A 21,054-nucleotide genomic window follows, 5' to 3' on the forward strand; every position below is an offset into this window, starting at 1 on the left:
ATTGAAGTCGTGGTTTAAAAAGGAACATGTGAATTCTTCTGAGTTATATTCTTTAGGACCATAAATAAAGTCAGGTCACATTTATAGCATTTATGGGAATTTCTTCAAACTTGCAGCAAATGAACTGATTGGTGATCTCCATTTCATTGGGTTATTTTAAGCACAACAATTTTGGCATAATCATCAGACAACATTAGACGAAGTGTGTTAATGATTTAACAAACTTGCTGCCGTACCCAAAGATATTCAATGATTACTTAAAACTATTCCCTAGTAATAATTTTGTTCTAAAAACAATTACTAAGGACTGGGTTAAATAACCATTAAATAACTAAGTACGGCAGTTAAAACCAAATCAAAGATCTTCATGAAATCAATTGTACATTTACAGAGAATCCCACAACGATGCACTAGCTTCCACATCATCCACTACCCAAGAAGCGGACAGTTCCAAGCCATCATTGCCCAAACTCATGCCCAAGATCGAACAGATGCCTGGAGGAGCCATGCTGTATCCTGGCGTCCTGGCTGGGCTGGACGGCATCAGCAGTAACCTTGGACTAGGCAACCTGGCTATGGGCTACCCACACGGATTTATTTTGGGACTGGCTAATCAAGGTCAAGAAGGTGGTGAGTATGGTTTTTAAAGACTAAAGTCTAAGTTTCAATATTTGAGATAATGTGATCTGGTAGTAAATAATACAATAGTCAGTGTAATGTAGTTGATATTGAGAACAAAAACGTACATAATTTGAAGAATTCAAAATCTGGTGGGTATAAGCCGGTAAACGAACAAACAGATCACCTGATGATAAGCAATTGCCGCCGCCCATAGGCAACCGAAACATCAGAGGCGTTACAAGTGGCCTTTTGGGGGTTAGGAATTTAATGGTTGTTGGGGAATCGGGGATTGGAAAAATTAGGAAGAGGGGTAATTGAAATTTTGTCAGGATTTGATTGAATATATTCGTTTGTTGAGGTTTGTGTTTTCCTCTCGTATGTATAATACATAGAGTAGAGTGACCATTGTCCTTTTGTCACTTTTTTTTCTCTTAGTAGTATACAACTCCTATTCATCGTCTTTTTATTAATGTCATAATTACTTTAATCCCTAGCATCATCATCAAGCCAACCTCAGTTCATAACGATCCCGCTGTCGATGGCAATGGCGGCAGCTGCAGGCGCGCCAACAGCCACCGTCACCAACGGCTGCGGAGCCAGCGCCTCTAGCGACGACAGCAGCGAACTACAAGACTTGAGCACCGGCAGAAAGTGACGCGGGACTACGGTATGACACTATTATTATAAAGTCAACCTATACACAATATCACGCCTTTTATCCCCGAAGGGGTAGGTAGAGATGCCCTTTCCACAATTTGTGTTATAAGTCCCATGTAATAGGCGGTGAGCCTATTACCAGAGAAATTTTCGAAATACCGTAAAAAGCCCACCATTACTTCGCCCGAACACGAAATCGAACCCTTGCTCAGCAGTCGCACTTGCAACCACTCGGGCAACGAGGCAGTCACTTTTACACTTTAATACTGAACTAATCTAAAATATTTCTCATATTCTTTCAGATTACTCGCACCTGTGCTGCAGATCGTATACTCGTATGTATCAATATAAATCTTATGATAATTAAAAAAAAAGTTAAAAATGTATGTACCAAAGTTTATATTTGGACTCCTAGCAATAACAAGCTATATAGAATTGTTGGTAGGTAGGTAGACATAATCAAAATCAATGTGTATTTTCATTTGTCAGTTTTTCCATCATAAGGCCTTGGTGTGATTGCAAGCGAGTAGCGATTTAGATTTTCTTTTGTCGCTATATCTCTACTAAGATATCTGGAGTCATTCTTCAAGGGCAAATAAGAATTTTAAAACCAAGTTTTAAAAAAAAGTTCGATGAGGGTAACATGATTGAATGGCCAGGTCACGGAACCCTCTGATTGCAGGCACTCAAATCAACTCTAGTTTTTATTCAGATGTCTCCCTGTAGTCTCCTGGGCTATGTGACTGATCAAAGACCCAGGCGTTCTAATGGTCATCAGGCACTTAAATATCATAATCAAAACACAATTGTTTCTAGTTGACTTTTAATATTAAACCAAGTTTTATGTACAAGTAAATTCATATTCAAAACCAATGTTTACTTGTATGTAAGTCTTTTCTTATTATAACTATCGTGAGGCATACAAAATTAACTTAAAATGCTGCTCATGACTCGAAACTAGTAAAGCATTTCCCCATTAATTTACCGTACGTGAGTAAACCATGAGTTTTAGTTAAACTGTATTTTCTATTTCGTCTCTCGCTTGCAACTGGTCCTTGGCCCGCTTATAAAATAAAATGGTGATGGAATTTATTAAATGTAACTTAATTTGTGTTGCAATGCATGTACTTGCCAATTGCCAAACAAGTCACAATGACTTCTACGAAATGTTATAAAAAATCGTGTATTTGTGTAAAATCGAGGACCTTAATTTATTACACTTAGGTATGTAGATATTAATAATAATAAATTAATATTGTTTGTGTAAAAATAACAGAATATATTTGCGTATTTTTGTACCAAACATGAATACTAAATAAAATGTAAATTCAAGGTTTTTACCTAACACTGATACACTCGTTTGAAACGCATTTTGTAAAGTGAGTTCTATTCTACCGTACTTTAGTTTTTATTTTTCATTTTCTTTAGCACTTTCTTTATTTTTTAGTTGTAATTAAATTTATACGGAAGCGGGTAGGTTTTGAGGCAAGAGGTATTTTATAATTAGGAAAAAAAATCTTACCTCGTATTTAAAGTACTTATTACTTAGCTTTCTGCTTTTTCATGTGTATTCAATCTACTTAATATAAGTTTTAAAGCAATTTGCTAATAAGTAAATGCTTTAGTTATCATATCATTAATGTAATGCTAAGACCATTGTTATTAAAAAAAAACTCATAAAAAAATTGAGACGACGTACCCGCTTCCGCTACCTCTTAAGCGTCCGCTGTCATTGCGACCGCGGCCCTACGTCACTATCATTGAAGCATTTATACTTATGTTGTTTATCTTACAGTATTTTTAGTTTTTTCCCTTTTTCTGAGACTACAGGCTATTAGGTACACTTAAACATAGTATATCTGTCAAATTAGCAGAGTAGCGGCAAGCGTGATTGCTAAGTACCATTTTGTATTCCATTCTAAAAATCAAGTAAAGTAATATTTGATGTTTAGAAACTTTGTTAACGATTTTGTAAATGCAAGAAAATATGTGTGTACTATCAGACTGTTAAAATAATATCTCAAAACAAGTATTAAACACGATCACAGTATTATATACTAGTCAAATTTGCGCTTATTTTCTTGCATATATTTCTTTAGACTCAACTCTTTGTGTGATCCATAAATTGTCTGGTTTAAGTGTTAGGTATATGTTGATTTTGTAAACACAATCATGAGTTAGGAGAAAATTGACAAAGAACAGGCGATCAGGGTGCGATTTTTGTGCAACGATAACTTCGCAAGTTTTCTTTTATAAAAAGCACTTAAAGATTAACTGACGTACTCAGTCATTTAATGATCTTACTATTTAAACTATTCCTTAGTAACGATTTTTTTCTGAAAACAATTGCTAAGGTTGTTAAGTAGCCATTAGATGTCTGTGAGTACGGCAGTAAGTACCTTATTATTGATATTAAAATTCATCATCGCCAAAATTACTTGAGATTTTCTTTCGTTATATTAATTTACTTTATGGATTCTAAAGTTACTGTATTTGTATTTCGTCCATTAATGTTGTATTTAGCCTGTAGTCTCTGTTTCGTACATCGATCAAGTCAATAACAATGGTGTAACTGATTTTTTCTTTTTATAATACTTAAATGTTCCTTTTGTTTCGATTTTTTAAAATAAATATTAAATAAAAATTGTTCTGTGTTTAATTTTGAAATTACCTGACAATCTGGACCTTGTATTCTAAATTATAATAATATTATAGTGTTTTGTTGGGTTTTATGGAAAACATTTTTTCTTATAATGTCGGCGTTAGGCCACTAAGTCATCAGAGGGCTTAGTACGAGTTTGTTCTCGTTAAACGTAAAGCGAACTCGTACTAAGGCCACTGGTGACAAACAACCTGTTCACTTCCGAGTGAATACCTATTTGAGTTAGACCTTTTATAAGTATCGTCGATGTGGAGACTGACGGCTTATCCATAATCTCTAAGTCTCAAGTCGCACTCAAGTGACTAAATATAGAATTTTAGGCATTACATTATACCTAAATCATGTCAGCATCATACCTTTAATTCGTCTGGTAGTAAGTATTGGTCCGGGAGCTGTGGACTGCCAAGCGGGTTACCGGCTCGAAAAGTTGGAGTAGGCACGGGGTAGTTTATAGTCAGTAAGAGTCTGACATTCCCTCTCGCCTCGCCCGGACGAGAAAAGTCAATTGATAATATCCCCCTACGGTTACATAAAAAAAGTAAGCATTGATGTGACAGACGATAGAGTAAGCCTACCTTCCTTCCTATCAACCTATTCACTTGAGACATGAAGGCACCTAGGTTGTACCTTAAATAACAACCACAGACCGGGACAGCTTCACCTCTATCGTATCGAAGAGTTAATAAAAACATTCATAAATCCACAAACCAATCTCAACAAGTTGATTAGCACATAATTACTTAAGTTATTAATGTCAGTACAAAATACAATCACTGTCACTCCTTAACGAGCCACATCTTTTAACACAATCATTTAAAAAATATATCAGTAAATTGTCATCCAACAGTTTAAGTAAATGCAACCATAAGACGCAAGCCGCCATGACACCAATACCGAATACTAATCAACTTACGAAGCACAATAAAATTGATACACAATTAACTCTGGGCCCACAAAAAATTGGTAATCATAGCCAATCCACTCTTCGCGCAAAAACATCAAGATAGCCAATTCGTTCGCAAAAAATCCAAGTACAACACTAAAAAAACTTAAAACCAGTTTCGAATGACCTACAACTACGTACTAGTATATCGAAATACCTTCGAAATAACAATGAGGATTCTTGCCCAGGGATCAAGTGATCTTGGTATGATATTCGGCGCAGACACATAGCGTCAACATTTCATTAATTCGGTATTTAATAACATATCAAGTGAATGCTGATTGGCTGTCAGCTGGCCAATCAGCTCGTCCGATTTGTAATCAATAAGCTGGTCGATACTATGAAATAGTGGAGTCGAGAAAAAAGCGCAAACGCCTATTTTATTATGTATTTCATTGTTGGCAACCCGTTCTTAAGATGACGGTCGCACGATGCAAAAAGTTTAAAAATTTTATTAATATTTCTAGGCACTCGTTAATGTAGTGAATTAATAATTTTAATAGCATTCTTGTATTCAGGTGGTTTTTGTTTGCGATCTAAGATTTATAAAAATGTTAATTGTTTTAATTATGGCTATTTTCTGTTCGATTTTTTGCTAATAACAGATCAATTATCTGTTTTAATCTCACCTAATCTAATCGTTCTGTCCTTTAAGTTGGATATTTTGAAAGAAACACCAATCTCTAATACAAATAAAACAAAATATAATACAAAACCAACAATTAATATAGCACGCCGTCTCCACAGCATTCATGTGCGCATTTGACAAGTTCCTAAGATGGCGATCATTACATATTCAAGTGTTACCATGTCAGGCGTGCTGAACATGTGTGCACTTGTTAATCACTGTACGAGTCTACGACCAATGAACTGAGCTGTTTACTCGCTACTTCTAATGTTACTTTGTTACTAATTGTGGCAGGCCTTTAAGAAGGTATAAATTGTTGTTGAAATATTGTAGAATAATTATTTGTCTGTCCCAGATTGTACGCTATTGCAGAGGCATGCTACATCTATCTATGTTTTAGTTTGAACCAGCTTATAAAGGATTAGGAGAAAATTTATCGAAGTGACTCCTCTTGAGACTCCTCTGTGACTCCTCTGGTGTTGCGGGTGTCAATGGGCGGCGCTGATCGCTTACCATCAGGTGACTCGTTTGCTCGTTTGTCACCTATTCCATAAATAAAGACAGTTGTTTAACAATTAAAACCAACAACGAAATAAAACCGACAGAACTCACACCGAACTTGACACTTTCTTTCGCTATAACACCAATTAAAAGAAAACTTATTCGCCCACCAGTAAATATATTCTAGACAAGAAAATAAATTTCAAATTCACCAAGAATAGCAAATAAATGTCGCCTAAGCACTAATTGAATACGTCGAACGGACTATTGTCATTAGTTAAGGACACAAGTCTTTAGTGCCGGCATTTTAAATGGACAAACGGTTCAAGAGAGAAAAATGTCCGACACAACATTACTTCCACGTTCTTTTAGCAAAAAGTAAAATAAAAAATGTTTCAGCTGGCGAAACGTTTACAAAGTCGAGTAGAAAATGTATTAGAAGTCGCTGAAATATTGGCTTGTAATGCAAAAAGGGCCGAGCAGGAAATATTCTGTTTAGTTTTTTGTTTGAGAAATACAAATAGAGTGGTTTTGTTTATGGTGGTGTTGTGTCCAGTAGTCTAATCATGATAGATGATGCGTTGGAATCGGTATTAGATATGTTTATTTAAATCTCGTGAGTTATTGAATAACTAAACCTAAAGATTTGACAGAAACTAGACAAATAATGATTAAAATTATCATTAAACTCTTAATTATTTGACTGAAGCTGAAATCAGATCTTTGTGGTACGTTTAAGTACATATTTTTGTAGTACCTATAATTCAATTCAATTCAATACAAATTCTTTATTGCTATAATGTAGTTAGTATGTCAGATTTAAAAAAAGGGGCTTGGACCTAAGCAGTAAAACCCAGAAAATCTAGATAACCTAAGAAATTAAGTGTAAAATACGAAGTTATACTAGAATTTCAAAACAAACAGACACAATAATACTTTACCTTTCCAATCCAGTTTGTCACATCAGAGCAGTCACAAACAAAATTATAACATGTTACCCTAGCTATCCACATCCACATACAGGTCTGATGGAAACCTGTGTTAGTACCGTATTACTAATGCATAGCTAGCTCTGTCTGTCTGTCCGTCCCCACACGGCTATCTACTATCAACAGACCGTCACTCTAGTTTGCAAACCTAATTCTTGAATGTAATACATACGAATAAGTGTTACTAGTTGTGCGTTTAATAGGAGCAATTGAAGTACGTTTGTTTGTATGAGTAGTTGAAAAAAATACCTGTGCTTTCACTTACTGTCGCACTCAGCGACATTTAATGATTACTTAAACTATTCCTTAGTATCGATTTTGTTCCGAAAACAATTGCTAAGGGCTGGGTTAAGTAAATGACTCTGAGTACGGCGGCTAGTGTCTCAATTGTAAATGTTTTAAGTTTCTGTTGAGGTAGAGACTAATTAACAGATCCATGCATGAGGATGCGGCTTCGAAACCTACCAACGGCAAATAACAATGTGACGTTTTCCGAGCTATACCAACATATGTACTTGCTAATAATATTATTTTGACACCACTAATAAACGGTGAAGGATACATCTTGAGGAATCCTGGGTTTATAATTACTGATTATCAATCTGAAATCGCCAACTCGCATTGAACCTCCGTGCAAACTCAAACTCAAAATATTTATTTGCAATGTTAAGGTATTACACAGATCTTAATTTAAATGATATGTACAACAAAAAGAGGAATAAAGATGAAGAAAACCGCACCACCAAAGGAGTAACTAACAAATATCTTTGAATGCGGCAGTAAATTACTATATCCCATTTCCATAGCTTCCCAATCATGTTTGTACAACACAGTTCTAACCCACACCACTGCAACAAACGCAGAGGATTGCAATCCCGAAGTTATGACAAGTTGTTACTCGGACGCTTACAAACGTAATTAAACCTTCCCTTCAGCCCAACTTCAGATTGCTGAAAGCATGAAACGTTTGAACTGATTTTAACTGCTTTGAAGATTATTATTTTAAGTGATTTAAGTAAGTATGGTTTTTTTAATGTTTTGTTAGTGTGAATAAATTGGAACTAAATAAAAGCATTTTTACAAGAGAACCGCCTTCTATATTTTTACTGACTCAATTTTTTTGAAGTTAGGTATTCCCTAAATCCTTTTCCTAAGCAAAACGCTAGATAATCGGGCACAAACATTCATACATAAATACATATAGGTCAAACTGAGAACCTTATTTTTCTTGAAGTCGGTTAAAAACTAAAGGCCGTAAAGTCGGTTAAAGTTAACGACTAAATCATACTGTATGACGAAAAGAGAAAATACAATGCACGGTAAACTAATTTCTACTTAAAACAAGAAAATAATGAACAAGAAACAAAATACTGCAATATTCTCTATCGTTTTTTATGAAAACTCAAAGCAAAATATTATTATAACAACAAATAACTAAGCATAAATGACTAGGACAAACAAAGGCTCGCTAACAATCATACAGCATTGTGAACATTGTGAATACTGCAAGGATATCAGCTTCGAAGCAAGGTTTGTTCAAATTAAAATATTTTTCCTACACACAGCCATCTTGAAGCAGTTCCTCTATGTCTTTATTTACGGAGTGTTATTATAAACGGTTAGCAGATATGGTTATTTCAGTTTTTTCTGCTGTAGGTAATTATATTTTATGGTAATATAATTATGTTGATGAGAGGCATTGGTTCTTATTGATTAGAAATATACAAGATTCCGGCACTTACAATAGGGATACTTACAATTATGACAGGGTGAAAATAAAAAATCTATTTAGTTCGTCAATTATTATTAGACAATAAAAAAATATTACCTACGTATTTTTTTTTTTCATACAAGATAAAAATACTTAGATAAACCGAATCAATTTTTAAGAGTGGTAGCCTGTACGTAATATCTAATATGCCCTAGATAACGCCAAAATATGAATATCTTCAAAAGTATTTGTTTCCGTAAGAAAACAAAAACTACGTGTCTAGTGTTTTAAATAATCTATAAGACGGACATTAAAATAAAAATTACTCATCTATCCTATTTTCTAAAACCCATAGGTACGTTGAAAGTCTCCAATCAAATGTAATTGATACGTGACAGATGGAATGGGCCAAATAACTTGATTTAGTGACAAACTCTATGGCAGCAGGAACGTAACGACTAATACACGATCTTTACGATTTTGTTTGTCACTCAGTAACCGTTACCTACGTTGTACAAGTAGGCGAAAATATATTCTATGGGACAAACAACGTGTCATATGTAGGTTTAGTACCTATAATTTATTTTTTTACCTATAGCGTAGATCTTGGTTCTTTCGTTTGGGATTTTTTTTTAATTTATATGACTTCTACACATTTACTAGAGACCAGGCAGTAGTATTTTCTATTAAATATCTCGTATTGTCACGCGTTTTATTCCCGAGGTGCACATTACGGCCCGTAATACCAGTGTACAATGTACTGTACAGTAAAGTACACACATTTTTCATAATTTGCGTTTTAAGTCCCATTTAATCGGGGATCAGATAATTACCATACACTGGGCACAACTCCAGGCTCTGCTGCTACTACTGAGAAATTTTCGAAAAACCAAAAAAGTGCCTTGTAGTACTTTTACACGGCCCGGAAATCGAACCTGATACCCCTTGCCCATCAGTCGCACTTGCAACCACTTGACCAACGAGGCAGTCACTCTCTGATGAAACTGAATCTACCTAATCTACATCTACGAATGAGAATATGACAAGCGTTTCGCTAGATTGGCAAACCGTTATATCCATAGAATGCCACGGATTCATAGAACAGTACTGAATGTAAATTTTTACTATCTATATTAATAGTTTACACACAGGAAATACCAGAGAGCTTATCCTCATACCTATCTTAGACCTCTAACCAAAAGGATAACAGCAGGGTTTTCCTGAACCTCCGCCCAAAATAACAATGAAAATCAAATAGCATACCAAAGCATACGCAAATGTCTTGCCAACAGACAAAAAACTCGTTATATTAAAGATTCAATGTTGCCACTACATGAATATTTTGCTAATGCTCATTATTCTAATAAATGTTGCCCGTAATTGGGAATCGCACGTCACTTTTGGTTAGGGTGACCATATTACAAGGTGAGACGTGTTTGTATTGTGTTTTACGTCATAATGAATAGATATTTATGCAAATTTAATGATGAATGAAATCTGTCGATATTTAAATTACATTTGTCTGTCACTTGTAATTTTAGAATATTTGGACGTAGGACCATAAAAATGTTTTGCATTGGATATCTTTCATCGATCATAACTTGAGTGTTTTGTACTAAACGTAATAAAAATACGTGCTTTAACATATACTTAATAAATATCATATTAAATTTTTGCCAGACACTAAAAAAGATCCTTAAAAACTTGATGTAAATATCGTAGATATAGACTAATATTGAGTAAAATTTAAGTATTTTGAAAAATAAACTGGAAAATTGTATGTCAAAATAAAATATATATTATGTTAAATGCAATAAGCAGATCCCTGCTATGTCTATCTTACTCACATATTCATTGAATTTATTCGTAATAAGGCTTTTATGAGTCTTTTATCACAATACAGGACCTGACTTCATACATACAGTGCCATTACTAAGCAATTTTAAATAGAATTTCCCAATAACACATTCCGAACCAGAGGAAACTCTTTGTATGACATTCAAACCTGTGCAATGACACAATCAATCTAAAAATATAACTATTAAACAACAATTTACATACTAACATGCACCAAAGAAGTCATCAGTTCCTACATTTGCATACCTCTGCAAGACTTTATACCAAAAACTTGAAAATTAATGGTCACATTACTATTGATCGCTATGAGTGCGCACGCGCCCGCCTAAATCGTCCGTCCGGTCTCAATATGGCGGCACATCGACGTGCAACTCACGCGCAGCTGAAGGACGGTTTTCACGTGGAAATATCATTGTTTGGAGGCTTGTATGTGTGGGTGGGTGTTGCTGGTGTGTGTGGTTGAACAAAGAATGCTGTTGGATGCTCGAGGAAAAATTTGTCGAAAATTAATATGATTTTTTGATTAGTTCGAGTTGGAAATATTAATTAGTTTGTTTGAATAGAAATGGGAAATGTATATGACATTTATGCGATTTACGAGATCGAAATCTTTAAGAGATTAAGAGTAACTTTCCGGTTAACATATAATAAAGTTCATATAAACCTTCAAGATAATAAATTAAATTATATTTTCGTTAAAATATGTACAGAACAGGGACAAAATATACACACATAATAATAAACTATAATAATATATTCGTATTTAACTAGTGACATTATTAATTACAACTAGGTGCATAATATTAATTTAATAACGAAGTTTTTCTACCATCTACGGGTGTAACAAAGGACCACACATCGACCCTAATTAATATATCGAGCCCAAAAAACTATAATAATTAATACTTTAATTATATAACGTTCAAAAAGCACAATTAATTGAATATGGCAACACCTGACATATAAATATTTTACATGGCAACACTACCTTAATTATAATTATAATGCCGCAACTATGCACCTTTTTTTTCAGAGGCTGAAAAATGAGCGCCTTTGCCGCACACCCGGCGTTTGAGCACAAAGTAAACTTTAATTATGCGACATGTCACATTTTTTGTCAGCCATTTTCTGTTGGTAAGGTTTTTGAAATTTTATAAAATTCATGAATATTGTAATTATAATCTTTAGTAGTTTTATGGAATTATATTAAGGAGTATTCTGTGTCTGGGTTTTCAAATAAGTTGATGAAATGGGAACGGAATTTCGATTTAGTTTTGATTACATACATTTCGTACATATGAGAATAGCCAGCCTGAGCAAAGTAATTACACTTTTGAAAAAAGAGAATCATGTGTTACATGCCTGTAACACTAACTTTATTAATTTTTAAATTTAGAATCAAATTCAAATTCTTTATTGCTTTCCTTAATGTGATATAGTTCTTATACAATATGTGGGTAAGTATTAGGGACCATGTCGGGTACGCAACTTAAAGACTAATGACTAATTTAGTAAAACCATTTTTTTTCTCCAGCACACTCCTATCATCTTTTTAAACAACCCTCTTTTTCATGTTACGAGTATTTCCCAATGTAGAAAGGTAAAGTTAGAAGAGAAATAATAAAAACACTTTTGTAATGAATAAGATCCATGTACACAAATACCCTTTTCTCCCCATGGGGTGGGCAGAAGTGCACACTACGGCATATAATGCCACTGTACAATGTACACCCACTTTTACCACTTGTGCTGTAAGTCCCATAAAATAGGAGGTAAGATATACTGAGCACAATTCCAGACTCCGTGTTACTACTGAGAAATTTTCGAAAACCCTCGACCCGAGACCCCTTGTCCGGCAATCATGCTTGCGACCACTCGATCAACGAGGCAGTCTTGAAATTAGTGTTTTCGAATACAACAATTTTGACAGTCGATAGTACTTATATTATGGCCATATTTTTACCCATATTTTGGCCAATCTTTCATAACATTTCAATTGCAATCTTTTCCATCTTACGGTACACATCGATTAATCGCAGGTTGGAAGCAAACGACACATTACAAACATGAGTAGCGCTGTGCTATTCCTGATATGTTGACGACGGTCCCAGCGGTTATGACGCTCCAGTACCGCTAACTAATGCTAGGCTTAAATGCTATCTAGCCAAGTAGCTATTACGTGTAGATATTTTTATTGCTGAAGTTTGTGGAGTGATGGGATAGAGTTTCAGTTGATGGGAAGTGTCTTATTTATTTTTAAGTCTTTGACTGCCAATTGAAAACTGTTGAAGGCAAATCCTCCGCTAACGTCGGTCACCGGTGACCCCCGTAGCGTTTAAAGTGTTAAGAACTCTTTAAACAACTGTTCGATTTTAATTTGTATTTTATACAAATCATAACTTCCTATTGTGTTTGATCTGTGTTCTTTTATGATCAACACAAAATTGTATTAAAGAAGTGTAACAGTTTGTTGCTAAGGTGCTAAAAACTAGTAAAGAACCTACAGCTTCAGGTTAAAGGTGCGAATCCTTAAAACTAATAGCAATAGCAACTGTCAATCATGAACGGCTATCGAACGTAATAGAGCATCTTCCTTAATAAGGCCAGTACAGGAGTGAGGGTAAAAAAGTCTAAAATTATGAGATGGGCCGATCGTGTTACGAGTGGGAACAAAAACTGCGGCCGGCACACACGCATCGTACGAGACGTAAAGATCGAGTTGTAGGGATCTGCGAGTTTTATAGGACACGGGATTCTGTCGTGTCGGATGCGTGTCGTAAGCTTAGCTATATGAATTAGATATGGGAGTGAAAAGACAAAGTTTTTGTATCATTGTTGCTGCTAAAGGAGAACTTGTTAGTTATTTTTTTTTTTAGTTACAATCTAAGGCAGATAACAAAGTTCAAGTGGTTTAAAATTATACACATCTTTACCATCGGCTATTGAAATTATTTTACTTTTTTTTTCAGACACATATTATTACACATTATGTACACTTAGTTGAATAATTTACCACCAATCTTTTCTTAATAAAATATGTTCTTGGTTTAGTTTGGAAGGAGGATCCGTGTCGTGAGTATAAAGTGAGATTATCAATTGTCGATAAGTAGTAGTGAGTAGCTGGTATAGAGGGCGTAGCTCTGTCTCCCGTCGACATCGACCACACAGGGGACACACTACACGACTTTTGGAAAATACACTGAATTCCAAACAAATATTTTCAATTGTAACTTTCAGTGATGTTAGTTTTAAACTTGACTGGGTTTTATAGTAAGAGTTGATTAGTTAGTTTACTTTTTTACTTTGTTTAATAAGAATTATGTAGATATACATAACCATGAATGTGTTTCTGATGAACTAAAGTGAATTATAAAAATAAAATACTTGAAAAGCTCTATTTCATATTAAAACGTATAGAATAAAACCACAGTGCAGAAAACATTCGATGAAAAATGCCCCCGTGTGCAGCGAACCACGCACGTAGCTTATGATATTCAGCGTACGCACAGCGCACAAAAAGCGGACGCAGCCATTTTAGTGGCGCGCGCGCACAACGCGGTTATTACGGGAAATCTTATGTTAATTACAATTATGTACTCCGAGCCCAGCGTCACATACGATACTGAGCAAAAACTCAGATCCTATACAATTTTAATGCGCTCACTGGAATTTACGGGAGATTCCACGTGGAGCCGCGAAAAAACTATGTGTTGTACGGCGTGTGCGTCGAATTTTGATTCGTGTTTGGTTCTAGCGACGCGTACTTTGTACGGCCTTACAGATTTACGAGTTATGTAAATAGGGGCGCACTAATTGGCTGTTCCGGGACTTGGGGGAAAATTCGGGAACTTTGAACGTAAAAAGGTTTTTGATTATCCTGTATTCGTCTGTTGATCTGTCGACGTCGGTGTTTTAAAACATCGTTTCCTTTTTATGGATTAATTTGTGAATTCGTATGCAGACTGCGCTAATCTAGTTATAGGTCAGGTTAATTGACATTACATGTTCTTTGAATTAATTTTATCGTCGTCGTTGAATACAACTGTGTATTAATTATCGTTAGAAAATTGTCGTTCCAATAAAAACTACATTACCTTATTTTATTAAATGTTTACTTGAATAATTGATACAGCTTCACAGACCCGTTCTGTAAAGGGGTGTGGACATGGGACCACCTGCCTTATTTCTGTCCCTCCCTTTACGATTTGTCCTCAAGTAAATATTTAACTTATGTGCTATATAAGAATTATCCTAGCTTGAATCCTGGAGGCAAAAACGCGACATTCTCGCATGTTGTATCGATGCTATCGGGGCCCTAATGAATAGGATGCATTACGTTTTGTTTTTAATGTCTGAGCGTATGACAGTAATCGGTTGTACGTACGTTGGGAGCGAAACGAGAGTATGAGAGTAAAGGCAATATTTTGATGATCGTATGGGAATTGTAGAAAAAGGGAGCAGCTGCGAATATTTCAAGTGAATTGTCACACTGTGTGATGGTTTAATTAAATATGGCTTACGTTTTAGGTCCGTGACGTTTACATGGAATTATTCATTATCGTCACATTCATGCCAAGCCTTGCCCCAGCAGGGGGTCTATTTCTTAAGAATCTCAAACTGACTTAATTACAACATTTTATTTTAATTAGAATTTACTGGAATATTGTTTTTTTGTGTATTTGATACGGTAATTAAACACATCTTCAGGGTGCTTTGCCTTTAGTGGGTGGGTAGCGTTGAAAGTAAAGAAAGTTTTCTTGAAATACCAACCATATAGGTAAGAATGTTACGGGTGTTAAATGCCCTTATTTGGTGCAGGACAAATTACTTAGTTATTGTGTCTTTATCTATAACTGTTACATATATTATGCTGTTTCACAGTTGTTCGTTGAAACTGTTTTATTGTAACTTTCGTGAAATATACTAATTTAATTATTATGTTGATTATTAATGAAGCTGTTTTGTTACGTGAATGTTATGCTATAGTAAACACCTGATAAGAAACGCTAGTTTTTTGTATTGCGATGAAATTATAACTAAGTCTGTATGAAAATACACTGTGGGAGCAAAGAAACGGAGCCACTACCGATTATTTTCTATTTTAAAGAACCTTCTGTAACTTTAATCATAATTATTCGTTTAACCACAGAACACTGTAATTTTAAAGGTAATTAAATTGCCTTTCATACGACATACGTTGGTAATAAATAAAATACTTGTAACAGATAATGTTTATCATGAAATATTAGTAGGATAAAATGTTTTTCCTTCATGAAATAAAAAGGAAAAAACACGGTTGGTTTCGTTTCTTTGCTCCAAAGTGTAGTTAAGTTACCTCGTCAAACAGTTATGTACTTGAGGAAATTGTACAACATATGTATTAATGTCTATACAATGTATATTTGAAAGTTTCCCATAGAGTCACTGGAGTATGCACTATGCAAAGCCTCATAATAGTAGTAGGATCACTTATAAGTTGTCGAAAACCAAATTGTCATTAAGTATAACCTATCTTACCTTAGAAGTTTCTTAAAATTTAGTAATTAACTCCTCCTTCCATAAGCAATTCCATATCCTCAGTAAGTGTGTCATAGCCACAATGTCTGCCTACTCCCGGACGACACCCGCCCAGCTGCCGGTCCGATTAGCAGGCGCCGCACACGGCCCGTACACGGCCCGCACGCTCCCCGTATGGCGAAAGGGGCGATCAGCTTAGTTTACTTTCGTCACCTACGTCCGCCGGATGCGGACCGTTCGTCGCATGCGCACGGCTGTGGCTTATTTGATGAATTGTTTATTGGTGACAGGGTCAGAGTTTGTTTTATGTTATTTAATTTTTTTTTTTTTTTTGTTATGTTTTGTATTTCTTTAAAATAAATAATTGATAGTCTTGGAATATAAGTTTCATGAACTTTACAGCTTTTGTTTCACAAATCATGTAAATAAATATGTAAAAGCCATGTTAGATTAGATTGTTAAGCGGTTCTTTATTTTAGTTACATATTTCAAATGTAAATTATCAAACCATACTAATATTATAAATGTGAAAGTTTGTTTGGATGATTATCTGTCAGTCACGCAGAAACTACTGAACAGATTTTGATGAAATTTAATATACGAGTAGGTACAAATTGGATATGAGCTGTATTGGGTGATAGGATACTTTTTATCCTACGGCAACGTGGGCAAAGCTGAACAGAACAGCTGGCAGAACATAACTAGGTTCATCAATATATTTGAACTATAAAACTACCAAGTAAAAAAGTTCTCGAATAAAAATATCACATTAGAATTCCCCAATAACAAATCGTCCTGTTAGAACGAACCCCGGGAAGCGCGTGCGCGTCCAAGATGGCGGCATTGTTATGCAATTGGCGCGAAAGTAACTGTCAACTACCTTCCTGTGGTACCGGATATTAAAAATAAATAAATTTTAGTGCCATTACAGTGCCAATCACGTGGCCCTACGTGCAAATGAATATTTGATTGACATTGAAAAGGACATCAACCACTTTGTATGGCGTTTGGGCTTGAACATGAACATGAAAATATTGTACTATTTTTTATTTTATTGAGCGGCTTACAGTACAAAGAAAACGTATAGATAAGAAGCTTTGTATCAAATTAATAATTAAACATAATACTTATGTGAAAAAACTTCAACACTTTAAAATAAATCGTTTATTTGTGAAACTATTCATTTTCATATGTTAACAAAACATTTTCTAGAAATTGAGCTGGTGGAGTTACATTTTTATGCCTTGCCCAACTTAAATACCATATCACAGACATGATATGAGCGCAGCAACCACTTACACTTACTTACTTAATGACTTATCACTTGTGGTGCGATCCATTGCAGTATAACTCGCTGCACTTCCACAAGATTAACAATGTGTCTTCTCCTGTGAGTGATTTCAGTTCCACAATTGATACAATATATAGATTAACTAGGCAAAATCGGAAAGTCCAAGTTTACAGGATCGTCATGAAAAGCGGCTTCGTTGCCAGGTTTAACGTTTGAAACGGGTACTGAGTCTAAGAGTGAGCCGGCGTCGTCGGATAGAAAATCACTAGAATCCATTTTGAATAGCACAGTCGTCAAAAATAGCCAAAATCGAAATAATATTCACAATATGATACGAAAAAGAACTGTCACAAAACTGTTGTCATGGCAGTGTCACCAATAACAATAATAATCAATTAGAAAACTGTTTTTATTCTTATTTAATATTATTTATATTTACACTCCTGAATAGAAATCAAAATTCATTAAATATTATTATAAAATTATTTGTGAACTTCTTTTTTCTCAATACAGCTGTTCAAAACTCTAGCCCATTTTGGTTGATGTCCTTTATACTATTTGCTATTTGGTATGAAAGTATCATTAAACTGTGTAAGTAGGTGGTTGCTACGTTGATTACGATGCGAAGTTGCAAATAAATTAGCTTTAATTAAGAGGAGTTAGGTCTTTGTTATTAAAAGCTTTTGACTAGGCTAGACTTAAGGACCTTACACGAAATTATTTTATACCTAAATAAGACGTAAAAATTAATTTATCCTATTAGGAAAAAAAATACGTAGGTAAGGAAAACTCAAGAAAAACTAATTTTAACAATATAAATTCATTGATTAATTCACCACAATGTTTACCTGTGATTTAGCACCTAAACTGCGAAGCTGCGGACTACCTAGTGGGTTACCCGGACTCCGACTCTAAGAGCAGGAGTAGGAACGTGGTGGTTTTTAGTCAATAAGAGTCTGACACTCCCTTTTGCCTCGCCCAAGGCGGGAGAAGTCATTGAAGGACCCCCCCCCCGCCCCTAAATAGAAATTTAAAAAGCACCCAAACTGGACAAATAAGTTGTTATAGTGGATCACAAACAACAGCAAAAATCAAAGTAGGTATTTTTTCAGAATTAAGTAGAAAACATCTGCCTTTACTTTCAAAGAATAAGAGCCGTGATGTGGAGTGTCACATGAGAACATTTTATACACAATTCTATGTAAAACTCTCTACAATACTTTATGGAAATAATTTCCCAATTGTCCATACATTTTCCATTCAAAGCGCATCATTTGCATACAACATATACAATTCCATGAAAACTCAGTACATAGCTAGGCTTTTATATTTCTAGAAAACTCTACAATAGGAAGTGTGTCTGCCTGTATGATACAAATGATAATTTACATACATTTTTTCCCATATCATTACTGAAGTATAGGTACTTACGAATTCATGGCTGAAAAGTCGCTATAGGTTTGACTTAGAATTACCTAACAGAACGGAACGATTTTATCAATCTATTAAAATAATTAATTAATAATTTTATCAAAGGTACATTTTTATATAGTTACGTAAATCCTAAATTGACTCGAAAGCGAATACTTTCGCTGGGTAGTCACAGTCGTAACCACTAGCCTAAAGAATTAAAAAACGCTCTGAATATTTTATTCAATGAATTTGTGCATTTTTACATAGGTACCAGTGTTTAAAATCCTATACCACATAAGCACACCGTCGGTAAATAACATCGTTAGGCCTAACAGCTGGTAAATAAATGCAATATGCCAAAGGATTTTTTGACAAATTCTATTTGTTTATTCATGTATCGCACCATGCTATATCACCAGAATTGACAATTCGGAAAAATTGGTTATAAAATTCTTCGTAAATAGAATGATTAAATGACTGAAGTTTATTTGTTGCGAGACCCATAAAGTGAAGATCTACACACAGACATAGATGTAATACACATCCTAATAGACGATGTGACCATTATCTATGAAAACAAAAACGTTTAAAAATGACGAAAAAAGTTTCAACGGATTTATTTTATGTTTGTTATATATACATAATTTAAATTTTTAAAATGTAAATATTTATTTCTATTTTAGTTCGTATTATTATTTAGTACTTTTTTTAAGTAGTAATACTTAAGCTTAAATAATTTTAGTTCGATTATATACTTATGTATTACTTGAATAAATTATCTGACTCATTTTCAGACTGAATTTATGAAACTAAATTATACAATAACTTCTCGTATTTACAATGTCATATATTGTTTTCAATGTTATATAGCAATTATGTACTACATAATAATATTACGTTCGATGACAAAGCTAAATAATTTAAACGACAAACACAAAAGCTTCACTATCCTGCTAACATGGTGCAAATCAATTTGATATTGAAACATTTTGTCAACTACGCAATTTCATGTGTAAAGTACAATTGTCAATAAACTAGAATTGTCAAACTTTGTGATACTCTGGAATTTCAATGTCAAAAATATAGTGTGAGGATAAGAATACATACCTACATAAATAGATAGTTATTAAGTTATATACACATAAACAGGTACAGTAGCATAAACCTAATACAACGCAGTCTAAAAAAATACCTAAAACAATATTCTTCTACTATATTCCTGGAATTTTAACATTAAAACTGTATATTAATACGAAAAATAACAAAATAAAATCAGGTTTCAAATAACTGGAAGACTTCCACAAGTTTTAGTTATTATTGCATACTCACCAGTACTGTATCTTCATTTGAAAATCATCTATGCAACTTCTAACTAAAGCATAATCAAATAAAATTACACTTTAACGCACCTTCAACCCGACCAGACACACAACACCCAAATATTTTCCACGTCCAACTACAAACCAGTAATCAAAACAAACACACTTTCTATTAGGAACATTTGGTCAGGCCCATATTCTACACAATTAGCGGTTGCCATAAACATCTAGCCACATAAAAACGAACTTAAACAAGAATTGTTTGGTACAATTCATTCATAATATGACGTAACTGAACCTTCGATTGGAGACAAACCAAAAGGAAACTGGCGACACTAAAAAGAGCATCTTTCGCGATCACTTTAGGTCCCTGCCTTACTGAGATGGATGGCTAAATATGCAGCGCTAGTGATGTGCCGGTGTAGTCTGCTTGTTTAATAATGTTGGTTACAGTTTTAAGTATTGTGTTGATCTATCTACGTTGCAATAATTTTGACTATACTTAAGAAGGAAGTCATGAACTAGACTAAATGAATAGAAATTTACAAAAGTTTACGCACGCTTATGCCGATCTTATATTACTCCGATTGCATTGATTTTTCTGTTCTATTCTTACGGTAAAAAGTTTGAAGATAAAGAGTCGTCTGATGGTAAACCGCTAACCATAGCCTTTGTACAACGCTAGAGGCATCACGAGTATATTCTGACTATGCTGACTACGGAGGAATTTAGTTAGGTGCGACTTTCTTAAACTACACTGTTACTGTTTCCATAACATGAGGTTTGAAAAACTGTAAAATCTGTTCCAATACCAAAAACCTTATCCATTTCTGTAACCAACTGCAGTACCTATCTGTGCACATTTCACACACATCGTTGTGTCAACGAGGTTCAATCGCGGCGCGCCCATCACTAGTCGTTACTGAGTAACTGGAGTAAGTCAGC

General features: G+C 34.5%; 1 protein-coding gene and 1 long non-coding RNA gene across 4 annotated transcripts in view; one reads left to right on the forward strand and one right to left on the reverse strand.

Annotated features, from left to right (window-relative positions):
* LOC118276513 (serum response factor homolog) overlaps positions 1-3,157 on the forward strand; it is a 230,352-nt gene extending 227,195 nt beyond the window's left edge. For all 3 annotated transcript variants that reach the window (XM_035594865.2, XM_035594866.2, XM_035594867.2), the window contains 3 exons: positions 392-630; positions 1,116-1,288; positions 1,581-3,157. In XM_035594865.2, the coding sequence (XP_035450758.2) occupies positions 392-630; positions 1,116-1,276 (400 nt within the window). In that variant the 3' untranslated portion in view covers positions 1,277-1,288; positions 1,581-3,157. The remainder of the gene's footprint in view (positions 1-391; positions 631-1,115; positions 1,289-1,580) is intronic.
* The window catches only part of LOC126912924 (uncharacterized), a 213,685-nt gene that overhangs the window by 173,385 nt on the left and 19,246 nt on the right, over positions 1-21,054 (reverse strand). The window lies entirely within an intron of this gene.

Source organism: Spodoptera frugiperda, chromosome 31 (genome assembly GCF_023101765.2).
Source record: "Spodoptera frugiperda isolate SF20-4 chromosome 31, AGI-APGP_CSIRO_Sfru_2.0, whole genome shotgun sequence".
Taxonomy (NCBI): Eukaryota; Metazoa; Arthropoda; class Insecta; order Lepidoptera; family Noctuidae; genus Spodoptera; species Spodoptera frugiperda.